Here is a 20,645-nt window from a genome sequence, read left to right as displayed (position 1 = left end):
TTTTTTCCATGATTCCTAACATGTGATTTGCTTTTTTTGACTGCCACTGCACATCGAGTGAATCTTTACAGAGAACTATCCACAATGACTCAAAGATCTCTCTCCTAGGCTTCTCTTAGCTTGCCCAGAACCCCTCCAAGCTTACCCAGTTACACGGAGAGGCCTTTTCTGAATGGCCCAACTTCTGATGGGTTTCATCCCCTTTCTGGGATGTCGCCTGATGTGCTGGGATTTCACTCAGCTTACCTGCTCCTCTAGCCTGGATTGCCTCTACTTGTTTTGCTGACGTCTGGGAGCATACACAGGCAAGGATGCACTAGGGGATAGAAACATAGGGTCTGCAAACCGCTCTCTAGCGTAAGGCCGAGCTAGGAAATTGCCCGGCACTCAAGTGCAGTTTTCCTCTGGAAAGTACACCCAATATAATATCACTGGACAGAAATCACTACAAGGCAAGCTCATACATATGCCCACCCCCTCAAAGAGGAGGAACAGATGCGCAACTTCTTGCTCTCCCCTCCCGCTGTTAGAAAGTACACAAGCTGGGTTTAATAAACAGCCAGCTCTCAACTGTAAAAGGGGGATTTTACTAAACATATGTAACCCCTTTTTCCTCCCTGGGTTACTTGGGCGCAGGCCATGCTCACCTGCGTGCCTCGGTGCCTGATGGTTTGAACATTAAAGGAGCACCTGAGTATCCCAGGGGGCATGTTGGATAGTTGGGAGTCCCATATGCCCCACCCCCCTTCTAAAGGACTATACAATGGACGTGCCTCCACCTGGCTAGGCCTGTATGCACTTGATGGTGTGCCTTGGGAATAAACCTACTCCTGTAATAATCTGGATTCAACTCCAAAACTACAATTATAAACAACACACATGACATTGATTCAATTAGAATTAACACCTTTACTTAACAACTTAAAGGAACAGGGTCTTACACGCTAAAAGTGAATAAAAACAATTACAAAGTACACAGAAATAAAGGAAAAACTTAAAAAACAACAAATAGTCTAGTAGCACCTTAAAGACTAAATAGTTACAAAAGGCTGATAAGAACCATTAGTTTGCATTTGGATAGGAAGATGACCAACACCAAATACTACACAAACATTAAGAACCACTAGCACCTTCATTGTTTGTTTGGTTGGTAAAGTCATTAAGATGTGGAAGATAATGTGTGAGCCATCCCATATCCTGGTTCATACCATTTGCATAAGAATTCAATTTGTGAATGAAGTTAAGTTCCAACCCTTCTCTGTGTATGTTGCTTGTGTAATTGGTCTGAAACAAAATGGTTACTTGGTGATCCATTAATGAGTGTCCAGGAACATTAAAATGTTCTCCAACAGGTTTTTGTATATTGCCTTTTCGGATATCTGATTTGTGTCCATTAATTCTTTCCCACAGAGACTGTCCAGTTTGGCCAATATACATTGTAGTGGGGCATTGCTGGCATAGATCACATTAGTGGATGTGTGCAGTTAAATGAGCCTCTGATCTGTGGCTAATGTGGTTGTGGAGCCAGGGGTATTTGGCACTGGCAGAGCAGGAGGGCTGGGTGTGAGAAGCCGGGGGTGTTTTGCACTAACACGGCAGGAGGCGCTGGGTGTGAGGAGCCAGGGCATGCTTGGCACTGGCAGTACAGAGGCGCTGGGTGTGAGAAGACATGGCTGTGCCCCTAACTTGAAGATACAAATTGTCTCCAAATCAGAAGTAGTTGTGGGTGAGGATAATGTCGCAGAGCTCTGTAATCAGGTGTGCAATGCTGTCATCATGGATGGTGTTCCTGATAGCTTGTAATCTGTCTTCATGTGGAATGTTGGTGTAAAGAGCTTCTACGTCCATGGTGGCCAAGATGGTATTTTCAGGTAGATTACTAATGTTTTGTATTTTCCTCAGGAAGTCGGTGGCGTCGCAAAGGTATATAGGAGTGCTGGTAGCATAGGCCTGAGGAGAGAGTCAGTATAGCCAGATAATCCTGTTGTAAGTGTGCCAATGCTTGAGATGATGGGTTGTCGGGACTTCCAGGTTTGTGTATCTTAGGTAGCAGATAGAAAACTCCTGGTCAGGGATTAGGAGCTGTATTAGTGTAAATTTGGTCCTGAGCAGCATCAGGCAGCTTCATGAGCAGTTGTTTCAGGGTTTTTTGGTATTCTTTAGTGGGCTCACAGGAGAGAGGCTTGTAGAATCTGGCATTGATGAGTTGTCTGGTCACTTTCTGTTCATGATTACTACAGCGTCCCTTTGTCAGCCTCTTGGATTATGATGTTAGAATTGTTTTGGAGGCTGTGGATTACGTTGTGTTCTGCATGACTGAGGTTATGTGACCAGTTATGATGGAAACTTCAAAGAAATGTGTGAAAAGATGCAGCAGCAGAAGTCCCATTAAATAAAGTCTGTGAGTACAATGTTTCATTTATGCTATTATTAATCATTTTGTCAATTATCTATTATATTAAGTTGTATGTTTTCAGCTTAAAGCGCCACTGAGCCCACAACCATATCTGCTCATTAAAAAGATTCTCCATTACAAGCTTAATTTGGATTTGGAGAAGCTTAATACACAAGCTTCTTTGGTATTTCCCATGTAAATTCTTCTCTTCCAAAGTGCCCATAACATGCAGTCTGTTGATATATTGGTCTCTTCAAATCCAGTGCCCTGCATAAAAAGAAACAGAAGTATTTAAGTTTATCACTACAAGAGACAATGTGGGTATTTTAGTGCGTCAGGATAGTCTGATGCCCTCTTCATACAAACAAGGGGAATTTTCACAGACAGTGGAAACTCTTCCCCCCATGAATTTGCCAAGAGAACAGCAGCAACAGAACAGATTCAGGGTTCATTTATAGCACCTAGAACCAACAGCAGAGTGCCTGGAAGTCTAACTATCAGAGACAATATCAGTATGCCGTTAGTAGCAGAAACATGCATAAATACCTGATGTCAGCTAAGAATGTATCCTCTACCAGAAGGATGTTATTTGGATCATCTAACTCAGCCATAATGCACACAAAATGCACTTATAGACTTGAAATGTCTTTCTCCTATCCCCATGCAAAGATGTAGCAGGATGACTTGTTCATTTTCAATGTAATATAGAGCAGGGGTTTTCAAACTTTGGGTTGTAGTTTGTAAGGGTTAGCCGCTGGCTGGCCACGAGACACTTTGTTTACCTGAGTGTCTGCAGGTACAGCAGCTCCCAGCGGCTGTAGTTTGCCATTCCTGGCCAGTGGGAGCTGCACAAAGTGGTCCAGCCCGCACTGCTTCCCACAGCTCCCACTGGCCAGGAGGGGTGTACCCAGGAGATGTGTACCGCTGCCACTGGGAATAGCGAGCAGCCATGCCTTATGTGGCCTGCAGACTGCTGGTTAAGAATCGCTGCTATAGGGTAATAGTGTAAAAAACTACAATGTTTCTCATACTGGGTTCCTGACACAAAAAGCGACTGCAAGCCTATTGACACTCTTGCTTCTGCGCTACCTTCAGAGCTGAGTGGCCAGAGAGCAGCGGCTACTGGCCAGATGCTCAACTCTGAAAGCAGTGCTGCCATCAGCAAGAGCACAGAAGGCTGGCACAGTATGAACAGTTTGATTTCTCTGGGATTTAAGTAAATCCTAACTTATAATCACATGTAAACTGTGGGGCTACAAATTGTACCAGAACCTAACTACATTATTGCCTTCTTACACATTTGGTAAAAAAAAAAAAATGTACAAGGGCAGAATGTTTTAAACCATTCTACAGGGAGGATCCAACTTGAGGACTGGTTTTATGCCTTCGAGTACAGCAGATTTTGTAGAAGGAGGACACAAAGACGGCACTAGTAACTGGTACTGTAATGAAAATAAATTGTTAGCCGGGATTTTAGGAACCAAACACTTGAATTTGAAATTGTTGAACTGTCTATGACACTAGTGTGAAGAGTCAGTGTGTGTAAGTTCTCCAGTGGGAAACAAACCTTATAATGGCTCCAAGGCGTAGATCAAAGTTTTTCTGCACAATTTCAAGCAGCTCCTCTTCTGGTCTATCTGAAGTGCCATAGTGGAACACTGAAATGGCTAGAGGATGGCTCAGACCAATTGCGTAAGACAGCTGTAGGAGACACATATCAAACCAAGTCAGAAACTGAAGTTCAACTTAGCACCCTTATTTTTCACAAAAATAGAGACCTGCCTAGTTTTAGATTTCCCTGCAGAACAGATAAGCTATTTCCTTTGGGATCAGTTTTTAATATTCCATTACAGCATGTTCCTGCTGTGTTGTGGTCTGGTACCTTCTGCCAAACAAAGCATCTGTTATTGTGCCGCTGTTGTTGGGGTCCAAAGGAACTCCCATCATACAATGGAAATACACCATCCACAGGAATGAGGAGCTAGAAGAGCTCTGCCATAGAGGAAATGGGTGCACCTTTCCGCTTAGTTATGATGCATAAATAAATCTGGGAAGATCTGTTGTTTTTTTTAGGAACATAAGATCCGCCATTCTGGGTCAGACCAATGGTCCATCCAGCCCAGTAGCCTGTCTTCCACTAGTGACCAGAGGGAAATGAACAGAACAGGTCATCATCAAGTGATCCAATCCCCTGTCGTACATTCTCAGCTTCCTATTCCCAGTCCCCGGTTGCCCTCCAGACAAACAGAGGCTGTCCTGGATAATAGCCATTGATGGACCTAACCTCCATGAATTTATCTAGGGTTTTTTTTTAGAACCCTGTTATAGTTTGTTTACATTAGAAGTTTAACTCACCTATCCTGTTTGATTGGAAAACTATGCGTGGGCAGATAAATATTTGACAGAAGTGCTTTCTGCTCAGCCTATCAGAAGTCGTCTGTCTGGCTGATTTAATTCAAACACTCCCAAGGACACGTCTTTTGCTCAAGAGTTAACACCTCCTTCCCCTGTGCAGTTAAGGGCCGACAGAGCTCAAAAAATCAGCTCTCTTGGTCCCAAGAGAAAAAAAGCCAATAAAGCAAGAAAAACTGACTTGATATTCCTGATATTTCAGAAGTAAACAAGCAGTTGCAAGAGGGAATTTTGACTTGGGCAATTCCTCACTTCTGAGGCTTTCTCCTCCCCTTATGACGTTGTTTGATTGAAACTTGTAACAATATTAGATCCTTGTGCCTATAGAACTGCACCTTTGTGTATTCCTGTATGTGGAACTTCTGTCTAGCGCGAGCCTTCTGTTGTGGTATGTGTCTGCAGTGCACCTGCAGCAGCTATTGTGTGCCTGGAATTCTGGGAGAGTTGTTACAGGTAGAGCAATAGTTAAACATTCTTTGTCTCTGTAAACTGGTTTTCCACAAAAGTTGGTTAGTGTGGAAATAATTTCCAGAGCAGAACCAGTTCAGCAGGCAGAGAGACTCCTCAGCAGAGGATGGCTGCATCTTGCTACAAATACTGGAGAGCCCCAGGACAGTGGTAACACTCACTTCAGTATTGATTGATACGTTTCCTTCCTCTGATTGACTGTTTGCATCATCTATCCCCTACTTCACAAGACCTTAGTTGCCAGTTGTACTTCTGTGCTCTTCTCCATCAGTCTCTCCTCATCCTCATCACTAGCCTCTGCTCTTCATATATGCGGTCTTCCTAGTTTCCTATGTACTAATCCCTTCTGGCTTCTCCTCCTGACTCTACACCTGCCTCAATGAGGATGGCCTTTTCTACACTCCCAATGAAATCACAAATGTTAGGTCAATGCTGCGTGTTTTGAAAACTCCACTTAAAATGTGTGCAGAGTTTTAACCAATTACACTGGTGCCCCTATAAATCATGGAACAAGACACTAGCCAACCATCACTCTTTGAGGCATTCTTTCTCCTTTCTCCACCCTTTACCGGGCTTGTCTATGTCGATTTTAAGCTGTGCAGGGCAGTGACTGTCACGCTGGTACAATGCCTGCACAGTATGTTCCTAATGGGGACCTCTAGATACTGCATCATTAGCCATTATCAGGTCATTGCAGGAACCAAGGGTGGAACCATAGCTTCTGTGTTTAACTGTGGAGCAGCTCTGCCCTCTAATGTAGATAAGGACGTAGTGTGCTGAATGAAAGCAGATACACAGCAGCCACCCAGAACAATTAGAATATTTGCTGGTATTGCATGCTACCCAGACAATCATCCCCTTTTGTTTGGTGTTAGCTTTGGGCCCCGCCAGGGCCCTATATGGTAATGTCTGTATAAATCAGGCAACTCAACTGCGCGGTACCCTAACATTAAAAATCTCAAAGATTCAGGCATAAGGAAAGAGAACTGAATGTATTGAATGGTATAAGAATGAGGGATGGCAAGTATTAAGGGTAGGTGCAGGAAATGAGACCAAGTTCTTGCTTCTGAGTGTATATATTTTTCTCTGTATTCATTCAACTCATTGTGATGATTTTGTCCCCTTAATACAAGAATGCAGAGTAACTACTGCAATAGTGTTCTACTGTACAAAAAGTACTGATTGTAAATCAAGCAGTTACAAGTAAGGAAATGCCCATGCAACCTTAATTTGGCCCTCTAGGCACATGCACTGTGATAATCTTTAATTACATGATCACTTACTATTTTCCCCCAGGGCCCCTAGGGAGCACTCCTTTGTCGTCATCTATCTGTGCATGGCCCCTGGTATTATTGATTGCTAAAGTGAAGATTTTATCTCAGTTATTTTAGTAAAAGTCAGGGTCAGGTTAAAGGCAACAAACACAAATTCACAGAAGCCTGTGACCCTGTCCCTGATGTCTGAAAATAACAATGACAAAAATGGAGCTGCCATGGTGGGAAGGAGAGCAGAGGAGGTATGAGAGCCCAGATTCACTGTGAAGTGCGGGGCGGGGGCAGCACCTCTGACCCACAGCAGCTGGGAGCACCGGAATTCCTGGGCCATCCACGGGCAGCTCAGTTCCAGAGCCCCTGCCAGCAGAGAACTCCAACCTGCCACCCCAAGGCTGGAAAACATCACAGAGGTCTCTGAAAGCCACAAAATCTGTGACTCCTATGATCTCCATGACAGAATCTTACCCTAAGTCATCTCTTACCAGCCCAAGCCTGCACTGGGTACACACTCATACACACTGTGGTATCCGAGAGCTTCACCAACACAGATACCTGTGTCCTCACAGAACCCCATTGAGCACGTGCAAACTGCGATTTCACAGTAACTTTTAACTTGTCCAAACTTAGGTTTTCACAGGGGCCGCGGGAAGCATGCTGATTCCAGGCTGGCCACCACCCAATTTCACGTCCTTCTTCCAAATCACTGAGGTGCCAGAGTGGCTCATTAAAGAGAAGCTTTTAAAACGAGTGCAAAAGAATTCTTCACCATTCTTGGCAGGAACGGAGCCCTTTTTTCTGAAACTCGTTAAAAAATTTCAGTCGGAAACCTACAGTTAGCATGAAAAACTTCAATCCAAAGGCAAAATTGGGCAAAAGTATAAGCAACTGAAAACAAGGTTTCATAATTCAAAGTGTTAAGAAGCCTTAAGTACAGAGACTGCTATGAGAACTCCCTCTGAGGTGCCTACCAAGGTATGTTGCTCTTGCTTTTGTCCATCTTACCTGGATCAGTACTCTTCTACAGAGACCTGCTTTCACTAGAGATTTTGCAACCCAGCGAGCGGCGTATGCTGCAGAGCGATCAGCTTTGGAAGGGTCTTTCCCAGAGAAGGCCCCTCCTCCGTGAGCTCCCCAGCCTCCGTAAGTATCAACAATGATCTTTCGGCCAGTCAGTCCAGCATCGCTCTATAAGGCAAAGAATTACACGTTGACTTGACAAACCAAGGCTCTCGGTATAAATTAATTCCAACACCACTCTGGATTCACTGCTTGTTTCTTTATCTCAGAACCAAAAGTGGTGTGATCAATGGGTTGCTGCATGTCTCCTTGTAGGCAGTTATTTGATCTTGTCTGCGTGGATAAAATGGAATTTTACGTAGGCGGAACCACAGTTTGTATTGTGATAATTTTATGCTAGCTTCCTCACATCCTCCTGATAACTGCGTATAAACAGACGTGACCAAGTCTCCTTTAAAAAACTTGAGACTTCTGTTATTTCACCAAATCTGCACGCCTAATTGTTTTGAAAGGACATTGCATAATCTCCATCTATTTACATTATAAATCTTTCAAAGTATCTTACCTTAGGACCCCCTTCTATAAATACTTCACTTGGAAGGAGATGGTAGATTGTGTTCTCATCTAGATATTTTGCTGGAATAACTTCTTTGACAACTTTTTCCATTAGTTCTTTCCGCATCTGTTGTAGAGGCATAGCAGGTGCATGATGTACTGAGATCACTAATGTGTGCACACGGAGCGGCTCCACTGCACCCTTGTTTTCCTTGTATTCCATTGTGACCTGAAAAGCAACCGTGGACATTCAAATCCAATACTCCCTGACGAGAAGGGGCACCAAACCCAAATGTACAATTAAAGCAATTTCTTATTCCCTCTAACAACAAAAGCAATAGAATTTGGTGAAAAATGATTAGAAAATAGGACTGGACGCTAGATTATTATTGGTGATGCTGAGAAATGATTGACGGAAATATTGACCTCAAAAAGACCAAAAATAACCACTGTCTAATTAAAATCTAAAGGGATCACCAAAGAAGCTTATGGCCATCTCTAGTTGGATACATAGAAACAATGTATTTCTAAAGAAAAACAGGACCTTGAAATCCTGACCAACAAGCATTAAGGTCAGTCAGAGATGGAACATATTAAAGTGCAAAGGGAAAGGAATGAAAACACTGAAATTGCAGCTGTGGTTAAAGTACTCTTTTTGGAAGAAGTTAATTCTAAAAACATTGAACTATAGGAGGTGCTGTAGATAAGCACTTCACACTGAAGTCTAACAATGTTGCAGATGCTTAATACCTCTGGGAATCTGGCCTACATCTCTGCTTTGCCTTACTTCCACTGCCTCTTCTTAGACCACATCTGTACTTAGAGACTGATCTTCTAGCATTCGATGGAGCAGGTCTGGTAAAGATACGCTAAATCGAACACTGAGGGCAACCCCTGGTTGGCACCAGTATTCCTCACAGTCGTGAAGAGTAAGGGAAGTTGATAGAGTGTTTACTCCCATCGACCTCCCACTGTGAAGATGTTGCCAAGCTCGGCTTAAGGTATGTTGATTCCAACTACATTTATGTAGCTGGAGCTGCATACCTTAAGTGGACTTTCTGGGTCTAGTATAGACCGGGCCAGAGTTACAGTTTGTAGATGCTGATCCTTGTTGATATAGGCAGTGATCAGTGTGACCCAATTCAAATTCAGAGGTAGGTGCTGGACTTCATGGTTGCCTTTGTAAGAGTAGAATAGGACATCAGTGAAACCCTGACTCGTGATTATTTCCTGAACAAAGACCAGTCTCTTACCAACATTCCTTTGTCACCTGTATGCTTCCCTTGCATATATATGAGTGCCTACATCCTCAAACTCATTTTGGATTGCTTAAGGTGCTAAAAAGGTAATGTTTTTAGCACTTGAAATGACATTGATATGATGTTCTTAGCACTTGAAAAAGATACTTTGCCAGAGATAACACAAACTGCAGCATCACAATCCAATTTAAGTCACCACTACGGAACCAGCGAAATTAAACACAAACCACCCTCTCCAACAATTCCCTAAACTTTCAGTCCCCCCCCCCTCCGTTAAGTTCTCCTCCACCTTGTGAGAACAAATGTACATTAACTGCCTTACGAAGGAGAAATTGTAACTCTTAACCACTTAGCTAGCAAACCCACTTCTGACAATACTGGAAGGCTAAGGGGATAATTAACTAGCTATGCAGTATGTTACTTCTAGGTCATTGCTTCAAATGTAGCCTGTAGCAACACCCACTAAAAGATTTTGGGACCTGTGAGAAGTGAGTTAATTGTCCCAGTCCAGTTGCCTCACAAAATGTGCCCTTACATCAAAAAGCACTGCTCTAGCTGGTACTGATTACGTTAGTGTCCAGGGAGACAGATACATTCCTCTCACTGCTTGTGTTGGTTCCAAGAGTCATGACTGAGACACTGGCAGGACAATATGGACCAAGTCATACGTGGAGTGGATCTGAAAATGTCATCTCCTGGCTAGTCTAACGTACTCCATTCAAGCACACAGAATTTGCACCACTGCCACGCCAGCGGCTCCTTCATTTATTGAAGAACATGAGTTGGGTCTAAAATCAATTGTGCAAGCTTAATGGCACAGCCCTTTTTATATCGGATTCATAATCCATGTGCATTACTAACCTGTGTTTTCCCATCTGGTCTAACCCAGGGGCATGTTCCATTCCTCTCCAGGGCTTTTATCTTTGCATTAAGTTTGTGTGCAAGTAGGAGTGTTAGCGGCATGCATTCCTCAGTTTCATCAGTGGCATAACCAAACATCAAACCCTGCATGGAGACAGCAGAAAATAAAGCATCATTCTAAGGCACTTATTTGCATCTTCTGAGCAAGGGAAGTGGCATCTGTGCCATGAAGTCTGGGCGTAAGGTGTCACGTGCTTATTTATGCATATAGCACTCTTAAAATCAGACAGCTGTCCAGGGTAATCCCTTCTTCCAAGAATCTCAGCCCAACAGCATTGACTGGTTTCCAAGAAATAACTCCACCTTAAGAACCCAGTTTATGCAGAGACCAAGCACAGCCCTCCTACCCAACATCCACACAATATCCATAATCCAAAATGCCACACATTTGCTCACACCAAGAACTTGAAAGACTAACACTGTCACTTGGTGACACCTACCACAACAAAAAGTTTAAATTTGTAGCTTTAACCTTCAGAGCCGTTAGATATGCCAAGCAGCACTTGTTGAAACCAATGCATGCCAGGTTTTCTTGGCCTTGTTATTAATCGTATGTAATATATTTAGTTCAAACTCACATGCTTTAATAGTCTCTGATGTATAGTGGATAGTCTTTTTTTTAAGTCAATGCTAATTAACTGATTTTGCAATGTTTATTTTAAGTATTTAGAACCCAGACCAATACAAGCACATTACCTGGTCCCCAGCTCCGATGTCATCTTCACTCTTGCCATGGGAGACAGCATGTTTGATTTCTTTACACTGTTGTTCTAGAGCTACCAGCACGGTACATGTCTTATAATCTAATCCTGGGGAACAGCAGGGGAAGAGCATGATTCCACAGTATTCTGCTGTTGTTGGATTTCAGAAACAAGTAATCTATAAAAGCTTCATTTCACAGAGAGTTCAAAAAAAGTTGACTGAAGATTTGAGGTATTTGAGTTACAAACTGTAGGCTAACCTTATGCCAACGGTTTGGCTTTGTCTCCCTCCAGTGTCTAGAAAATGGATAAATATTTGCACACTACAGTTCCCAATCTGTTCTGGTCTTTTAGGGTAATTGGTAGAAGCTCATGCTTTTCATGAGGTGTCCAATTCTATCTGATAGGTCATGCAACCAGAGACATTGTCCGTATTCTGGTACTGGTGGACAAATACCAATGCCTAAAATCATGTAAGTAGGAAAGTTTGAAGAGTGTATGAAAGGGAGCAGGGCTTTTATTCACCATCTCTTGTAAAGGGCATTTGATAGAACTAGACAGAAATATATTTGAGGCAAATAAAGGCAAATGCTGCCATATAATAGTCACACATGGGATTAATTGCTGCAGTAGCCCACTGTAGCAACTACATTAGTAGGAATACTGACGAATTTCCTTGTGTTTGAACTTTAAGTCTCAATGTTTACTCTAACCCAAATACAAGATCAGTCTTCCTATTTTTATAAGAAGCAATTTGCTTGCAGACAAATACATGCCAAACTATCCTGTCATTTGCGCATGCTCCAATTCCACTCCATGAGCGGGAATGGAGAGTGTTCAACATTCTAAGGCCATGTCTTCACTTTGCCACGATCAATCTTCCAGAGTTTGAGTTAGTGAGCCTAGTTGAGAGTACCCCACTGGCGTCCCCCATCAGCTTCCCACTGTGGGGACGCCACCAAGCTCTACATAGCTGGAGTTGCATACTGTAAGCCGAGCTGCCAGGTCTAGTGTAAACCTCGCCTAACAATATCTTGGTGATGTCAACTCCAGGCCACAGCCATATTTATATTACCTTTTTGCCTCCTGCAGGATCAGATACCCCAATGATGTTATTTCACCGAAGACCATTACAGAGGAATTTGAGTGCATGTGCAGAACTGATGATGAGTCGAGAAGCCAGTACATAACTTACCTTTTGAAGAGTCATCATAGCCTATTCTCTTAATGGTCTCTCGCACAATTTGCTGGTAATCCACTACAGCTTTGGAAGTGATCTCTCCACACAGCAAGATCATCCCAGTTTTGGCCACACATTCTATAACACATTGAAGAAACATTACAGTTAAGTCTAGCTGTGGTTTTTCCAAAAGTGTTGCCAGGTGTCCGGTATTGGCCTGAACAGTCTGGTATCTGAGGCCTCTGTCCGGTAAAAAAAAAAAAAAGCAGAAAATACCGGACGTGTAAAATGTCCGGTATGTTCTGTTTGTCTTGGACGGAAGGCCACTTGGGACATTCCTCCCCTGTCGTGTCTGGTGGAGACAGGGAGAGCAAGGACTGTGTAGCGCTGAGATTTAAAGGTGCAGTGACTCTTATTTTGTGAGGGTTTTTTTTTCTCAACAACTTTGGTTCCCCGTTCGTTTGCTTTTATTGCTTTGCTCAACAAGTTTGGTCCTCTCCATGTTCAGTATTTTTTGGGAAAGTATCTGGCAACCCTATTTTTCAAGAACAATTGGGTTCTAGAATAAGATTGTAAAATCCCAGTTAATCTGTTAACTGGATAAACCTTAGGTTTAATCAGTAAACCAATTAAGCAGAACCCATGAGGGGAAAGGGAAGCTGGCAGACCCATGCGCATGGGGGCTAGCTTTTTGCTCCCAGATCCTCCCCCCCCTTGGGGCTTCTGCTCCTTCTCTCCCTCCCTGTGCTTATGGCTGCCACTGCTGGCCTCCCCCAACTCCTGCAGGGCTGGAGCAGCCCTCTGCCTGCTCCTGGGTACGGGTTAACCAGTTAAGAATGATGCTTACCGGGTAACTGGTTACCTGTTCACATCCCCATTTCAGAAGCAACGGTGGAATACAGTTTGAGACTGACTGGACAGAACACACTGTGGAATTGCTTCAGTAAAAAAGTCTTAAGCTTGGACTAATTTTTAAACCTGTCTTGATATCAATCGCAGATTTTTGTGCTTTGCGACAGTGTGGGACAGATCCACTCATCTGCTCTAGTTGCTTCATCCTGTTCTGGCCACCTGGGATTCCCTTAGTGAAACTGAATCACCTAGTGGAGCAAACCCAGCTCCTCCTGGCCCAGACATAGCGACAGCTCTCAGTGAAGAGCGAGCATCACCAGAACAGCTCTGTGCTCCATCAAGTGCCAGCTCCCCCCGGAGGCAATGTGTAGCACTTTGCAGCGTGGCCCTGTAGTCGTGATTGTCCCCGTCCGGTTGCCTGTTGTACTCATTTGATGCCTCTTAGCTTGTTTTAGACCAGTGGTCTCCAATCTTTTTACCCCCAAGATCACTTTTTAAATCTCCGAACAGGTGAAGATCTACCACCCCGCCCTTCTTTGAAGCCCCGCCCTCTCTATTCTCCTCCTGTCCATCACTTGCTGTCCCCAGCCCTTACTTACACACTCTGATAAACAGTTTATTTTTAAATTATGCGATACATACAATTAAAATCACGTGTTTATAGTTATGAAATAAATGGTCTGTTTTTTATTCATGCTATTTAAATCTAAAATGAAGCATTTATAATTATACATTTTGTGGGGACAGAGTTCTGTGGCGGGGGGCAGGGAAGAGGGAACAGGGTGCTGGGAGGGCAGAGGACAGGTTCTGCAGCAGGGGACAGAGTGCCAGTGGGGACAGGTTTCTGCAGCTGGGGACAGGGTGCCAGTGGGGACAGGAATAGGGACAGAGTTCTGTAGCTAGGAACAGGGGAGTGGGAACAGAGTTCTGTGGCTGGGGAGTGGGGTGCCAGTGGAGGCAGAGAGTCCCCTGTATCTGCCTCCTCCCAGGATTCCCCCCCCTCCCCAGAGGGAAACCAGCGCATGCCTGCCCCGGGGCCAACCCCGTGCAGGAAAGCCCCGGCGCCGACCCCCCGGCACAGGAAAACCCCGCGTGCGCCTCCCCCAGGGCTGACTCACCCCGCCTATGAAGTGCAGGGAGCCGATGCTCCCTCCCGCAGTACACCCAGCAGAGCAGCTAGCGCTACTTCCAGAATCGCCGGAAGTGGCGCTAAGCTGTGGGACTTCTGTCCATCCCCGGGAAGCCGACACTACCTCCATTTTCACTTGAGGTAGGTAGTGGGGCTTCTCGGGGATGGGAGGGAAATGAGGGTTGGGGCAGACAGGACGCCTCGCGATCGACTGGTCGAGGCCTCGACCAGTTGGTGACCACGGTTTTAGACTATCAACTTTGGGGCAGCAATAGGTTTAGATACAGATTTCAAATGGTATTTAGACATTGCTCTAAACTCAATTTACCTTAGGGCCAATGCCAGTCCTCAAATTCTCCTAGTGGGCCAATGGCACCCCTCTCTGGCAGATCACTGGGAGAGGGGTATCTCTGCACGTTTTCCCCTGTGTATTCCCTGGCCCCTCCTGCTGGCCCACATGGTCCCCACACACATCGCTCCAGTCCTAACTGCTGCCCACAGGTGATTTAAAACCCGCTCCTCCACCACCTGCAGTGCAGCGGGGCTAGAGTGGCTTCCTGCCACTAGCTCCATCCCACTTCTGGCACGTTCCTGTGGACTGGGAAGGTATGTGCAGAGCCGTCCCATCCACGGGTATAAGCTATGAAACTATTAACTCATCTTGTGAAACTGACCAGATATCAGTGTTGCCAGCTCTCCTGCTCTGATTACAAGGCTCCTAGTCATTGGGTCTATTTTTTCTGGAAAGCCCCACCCACATTATTAGAATTAAGTCAGATCTGGGAATGTTGCTACCTCATGCACCACTATCAACTGTGATTGCTCTAAGTAGGTTATGCTTGTTTGTTGGTATAGGGTATTAGAAGAGAATCCCAGCCACCTTTTTAATCTATTTTTCTTAATCAGCAATTGGTACTTACCACAAGCAACCTTAGCATCTGGATCAACCCTGATATGTGCATCAAGAACAGCATCACTGATCTGATCACACATTTTATCTAGACAAAAAAGGTAATATCATTTAGTTGTTTCCCACAATAAACATTTTAAAAACATAATACAAACAATCTCCAGAAGTATGCCATAAATTGCGTAGGGAGACTGTGGAATCTCCATCACTGGAGATATTTAAGAGCAGGTTAGACAGACATCTATCAGGGATGGTCTATGGTGCTTGGTCCTGCCTTGATGACCTCTTGAGGTCCCTTCCAGTTGTAGTGTTCTATGCCATTTCCCAAGAACATCAGATAGGCACTAGAGGAAAGGAGTTGCATAGAATTCCCTTTCCATTGAAAATAAGAGTTCTGTTTTTAAGTACCTGCCTAGATGTGAATTTGTCAACTAAAAATACAGGAATTGATCCATGCTTTTATTCCCCCCCCCTCCCCCCACTCTGGTCCACAGCAGCAGACACAATCCTACCATTTTCAAGTACACCAGGCCTCCCAAGTAACGAGTCACCAGGAGGGGAAACTGCCTTCTGTTAAAATGGTCTGAAGACTTAGTTTCAGGGAAGAGCAACTTGCAGAACTTCCTAATACCCGAAAAAGGTAAAAATGTATTGAAACAAATAGTAGTTAAACTTTGGGGGGGCGAGGACTTTTTTTTTTTTTTTACTTTGTACAGCATTTAGTACTCTAGCAGACTCAATGCTGAATGGAGGTTCTAGGCATTATCACTTACAAATTACCAAGACAAAAGGGTGAGCTATAAGTAGATCAGAACTAGAGGCAAATGTTAAATAAAATACACTAGATTAGTTATAAAAATGTAATTTAATAGAGCAGCACCAGATTAGATCCAAAAGTCTGTCCTGTGTGTCAGCAGAGACCTGATCTAATTAAGTTTATGGAAAATTTTATTTTCAAACTTCCATTTAATGTGAAAAACAATCTCTCAGATCTCTAAGGCAAGCAAACACAGAATAAAAAGAGAAGATAAACAGGCTGTGCTGTGATTACAGGGGCTGAAGTAAGCAGGACTTACTATTCATAAGATAAAATTATTTTTCCCCCTCTCTCTATCTTCAAACAGGGAAGGGATTTAAGGAAATTAATTTTAACCAGATGTCTTATGTGCCTTTAATATTTGGAGCAAAAGTAACAATTATGCTCAGCAACAGTACTTTTTCCTGGGACAGTAAAGCAGTGACTTAATATTCAGAGCATGAGCCTAACCTGAACCAGGAACTTCAAGTCAGGACACATGTGGACAAAGTATATATTTGTGCTGTAAAAGTCTCAATTTGACCTTTTAATGTTAACCTCTGGCTTTACTTGAATTACTAGAAACACAGGGCCAGAATTTTTAAAAGCATTTTGGTACCTATACATACAGACAGATATGTAGCAAGGTTTCTTCAGAGCACCTAGTAACCCAATGCCTGTAGATGCTTCTGAAAAATATCTAAATATCTTTAAACATCTTAAATGCTTACCGCCTTTACCCACACTCTCACGTTCAAGTTAAGGATAGATTAAAACTAAAAGGAAAAGCACCAAGAATGTGTGTGCCACATAAGTATAGTGAAATTTTGGTGTACAACTTACGCCAGCACCCACGGACTTGTCAGATTGGTACTTAGGATACGAGTACATTTCAATTCGGTGAACAATAGTTCTGTGGTTGAGTGTTTACATTCTGTAGCTGCAACAGCAAAGTGAATTTCAGTGGCACTCACTGTGTTTTGATTTTTTCCATGTTTGCTTTCTATGAATGCTCTTGTGCTAACACTTTCACAATGAAAATACTTCAGACAAGTGAGTGTGACTATTGTTCAAAGGCTAATCCTTTGATAGTTATAAAACGTGCAGTTAGCTATTTCCTGCGGGGAAGTGCATTCACATGGACTTTTGCGCCTAGAGCCTTATTCAGACTCCATGCTAGTGTAATTACTTGCAGGATCAGAACCTTTGTCAGTTACATAAGTGAGGGTCAGCTGGAGGGCAAGAGATAAGTTAATGAATAGATGACTTGAGTCTGAAAATGTTACTTGACATCAATATGGGAAGAGAGAAAGCAGACAGTAGAGAGCAGTTCTTTGTGGCTTTCTCCCACTAGAAGCCCCCTAACACACGTGCTTCTGTAGCTGGTCCCCCCACTTGCATGTACTGCACACTAAAAGCAGTACCTGACGTATAAAGATGTCAACTCTCCAATGGTTTCCAAGACTTCCTTCTCCGCTCTGGCCTGCACTATTCTTTAAATCCAGCTCCCATCCTATCCCACGATACCCACGCCCACCTGATCCCACATTGTTTCTTGCATTTTTATACTGTTTCCATCATTCAAAATCCTTAGATCCCACAAATCCTACGAGAGAGAGATTCCCTCATGTTATGAAAAAAGGGTCAGTGTGTGTGTAATATATATATATATATATATATATATATATATATATATATATATATATATATAAATTTCAGACACAATTTTTATAACAAATCTTGCTTAAACCATATAAAAATACTTTAAGCCGTTATAATAGACATCAAATATCTTTCAAGCCACCACTTAAATGTAAGTATTAAAAATCTTTACCAAAAAAAGAACACTAGTTCTACATTGCTGAAATTTGTGACAGAGATGAGAGGTTTAGTGTTTTCCCACAAATCACCACAGTTCAGTTGCCGTTGGTTTTTTTTTCCCTCCAACCAGTCCCGCCTGTAACAAAGTGCATTTTACCCTGCCTTCCATTCTGTTACAAAAGGCGGCAGACATCGCTCATGGTGTTATCACAGCTTTAGCTTTGAGTTTTCTCAGCTAAGCATTTAAAAACCACAATGCAGTTTTACTGACAGTCTAAGGGACCAAGATTCTTGTTAAAGACTCAGACTTCTTCAGTAAACAATAGCAGCTTCGCTCCCATTATAACGGGCCAAGTTCACTTAACAAGGGTTCTCAATAAATCTCTAGAAAAAAAGCTATGTGGAAAAAAAGCAGCTGAACTTAATAAACAGCAAGGCTGACAACACTTTGTCTTCAGTTGGAGCCCTGCTAAGAGGTTATGGTTAGCCTATATGGCGTAACAGAGTTTCTTAGGGGGATCAGCATGAAACATACAATCAGAGTGTAAGAAATACAGATCCATTGGGCATCACTGCCCATCACCAGTGTGCTGGACAATTGCTAAAAGCATTGCTAAATAGTACAGTGCTGTGACAGTGATATCCACAGGCTACATCCTACAGCCTGTACATTCAGTAACTTCTAGTCTTCTAAGAATACCACACAGAATTTTTTTTTCCTGATAAGTCTTGAAAAGGAGATTCTGTACAAACGTCTACTAATTATACCAAATGCTAAACAGAAAGAAGACAAACTTTTCCCAAATGATAAAGCAATTTGTTGTGAATGACTAAATATCCACCATTGTGGGTTCCTGTTTCTCTCCATTTGGTCAGAAAACCAAACAGATCAAGTTGAAGAACAAGTTCTTCCACGGTGAAAAGTCTCAGAGGGGTCGTAGTCTGGATCTGCGAAAACAACGAGGAATCATGCGGCTCTTTACACACAGCTTATGCCCTAATAAATCTGTTCGCTTCTAAGGCGCCACAGGATTCCTCTATGTTCTTCCATGCATCTAGCTGATAAAAGGCAAGATCCGACAGACATTTTTACTTACGAGAATGTCCTTCTGCAACAGATTCTGAGGTAAAGAGAAATCTCTTTTCTCTTTTTGAAGTGTTGCTCGACATGGTTTATTATCTTTAGAGAGTCTGCGGTGAAGGAAAAACTGCAGCAAACTGGATATCAGAGGAAGTACAGAAAGAAAGCTGGGGGGGAAAAGGTCAACTTATCAACGTAAACTGCTGATGTAACTGTTTCTGTGTGGTCATTAGATAGAAGTTTAATAGATTTAGGTTGCTCCTAGAGGAAGTTACAGAGAATTGCTTCTAACAACACAGTGAGAATTTTCAAAAGCTCTGTTTTGTGCATTTTTCTCTCGCTGACTTCAATGGGAGTTTTAGCAACAACTTCAATGGGAACTTTTACACACCCCTACCTCAACTTTAGGTCCTCTTCTTTCATCAAAAAATGGGCATAAGTGATAGTAAGTGAAACATTTGGAGACTGTAAGGAAGCAGCATGCAGATTTGTCATGTAAGCACAAGGGGGAAACAGTCTTCTGCCTCTGAGCAATATAGTGTCCAAACTCTGTATTTTGCTTGAATGATAAATTTTATAGAATAGTCTGTATTACAAACCCAGTTTTATTCTTTTTCTAATAGCCACCAATGGCAAATGATGCCCTTTTTACCAGTAAAATATGAGAGTCACTGGATGAGTAAGAAATGGCATAATTAAAGGTAACCATATACTAGGTTATTTTGGGGTCACGGGGAAAGCCAATTGGCTGGGTATCAGCAATCCCTCAACAATGGAATTAAAAGCTAAGGGTATGTCTACACTACCCCGCTAGTTCGAACTAGCAGGGGTAATGTAGTCATCCGCAGTTGCAAATGAAGCCCGGGATTTGAATTTCCCGGGCTTCATTTGCATGAAGCCGGACAGCGCCATTTTTAAATGCCGGCTAGTTCGAACCCCGTGCCGCGCGGGGCACGGAGTAGCTAGTTCGGATTAGGCTTCTAATCCGAACTAGCTACTCCGTGCCGCGTGTAGCCGCGCAGCACGGGGTTCGAACTAGCCGGCATTTAAAAATGGCGCCGGCCGGCTTCATGCAAATGAAGCCCGGGAAATTCAAATCCCGGGCTTCATTTGCAACTGCGGATGACTACATTACCCCCGCTAGTTCGAACTAGCGGGGTAGTGTAGACATACCCTAAGCCCTGCCTCAGATGTTCTTAAACTTGCTGATGTTTAGGCCACATCTGAAGAGGTATCTTGTGCACCATTTCCTCTTTTATTCTGAGACCATCACCTTCCTTCCTGTTTGCAACCCTACGATACTCCATAGCAATTTCTGCAATTGTGTACATAGAAAAATATGACTCGGCAAGCATGGCATTAAAGATAATTAAGGCGGTGGAGTAAGATCAGGTCTTTCTGAAACTGTGATTGTAGTTTGGCTAACTTCATTACGTGTGTTACAGTAGAGCTTCAGACCGCAACCAGGGATCAAGGCCCCCTTATGCTAGATGCTTTACACATGGAATCAGAATGAGCCCCTTCCCAAAGAGTGCAGAGATAACACTTCCAAGAGTCACTAGAGATTTTGGGGTCCCCAATTTGGGGTGCTCTACCAGAGACACTTCAAAGGGACCTATTTCAGAGAGCTGCTCACTTCCTGAAACACAAACCTCAGAGGTGACACAAGCAGAGCTGCCAAAAAGCAGGGCACCAAAAATTACTCATCCCTTGGGACAATCTTGGCATACATAGTTGCAGCTATCAGGTGGGTACACACAAAAAAGGAAAGACAAACAGTGAAATGATTGCCACTTAGCACACTAAGCAATCACAGCATGTCTGTTGTCTAATCATTGTCATACATTTCATATACATTGCTGCAGAGGAATTTT

The 20,645-nt window shown here is 43.2% G+C and overlaps 1 protein-coding gene across 1 annotated transcript; it reads right to left on the bottom strand.

Annotated features, from left to right (window-relative positions):
- Nucleotides 1-895: 895 nt before the first annotated feature.
- On the bottom strand, nt 896-18,982 carry LOC102461913 (S-adenosylmethionine synthase-like). Its single transcript, XM_006132719.5, has 9 exons — nt 18,788-18,982; nt 15,084-15,161; nt 12,198-12,320; nt 10,998-11,110; nt 10,242-10,385; nt 8,132-8,350; nt 7,552-7,734; nt 3,963-4,096; nt 896-2,662 (listed from the first exon to the last, which is right to left on the bottom strand). The coding sequence occupies exons 1-9, from the start codon at nt 18,858-18,860 to the stop codon at nt 2,560-2,562; spliced, it is 1,170 nt and encodes a 389-aa protein (XP_006132781.3). The 5' UTR covers nt 18,861-18,982; the 3' UTR covers nt 896-2,559.
- Between the last annotated feature and the right edge of the window lie 1,663 nt (nt 18,983-20,645).

The sequence above is a fragment of the Pelodiscus sinensis genome, chromosome 6 (genome assembly GCF_052426305.1).
Source record: "Pelodiscus sinensis isolate ZL-2025 chromosome 6, ASM5242630v1, whole genome shotgun sequence".
Taxonomy (NCBI): domain Eukaryota; kingdom Metazoa; phylum Chordata; order Testudines; family Trionychidae; genus Pelodiscus; species Pelodiscus sinensis.
Note: the sequence above shows the minus strand (reverse complement) of the source record. Positions and strands in the feature narration are given on the sequence as shown.

Excerpts from the sequence above, each read along its gene's own strand:
- LOC102461913 (XM_006132719.5), bottom strand. The coding sequence starts at position 18,860 with ATGTCGAGCAACACTTCAAAAAGAGAAAAGAGATTTCTCTTTACCTCA. Across the intron at positions 15,162-18,787 it reads TGTTGCAGAAGGACATTCTC|ATAAAATGTGTGATCAGATC; the intron begins GTAAGTAAAAAT and ends TTTTTTGTCTAG. Across the intron at positions 8,351-10,241 it reads GACCAGATGGGAAAACACAG|GTCACAATGGAATACAAGGA; the intron begins GTTAGTAATGCA and ends GTTGCTTTTCAG.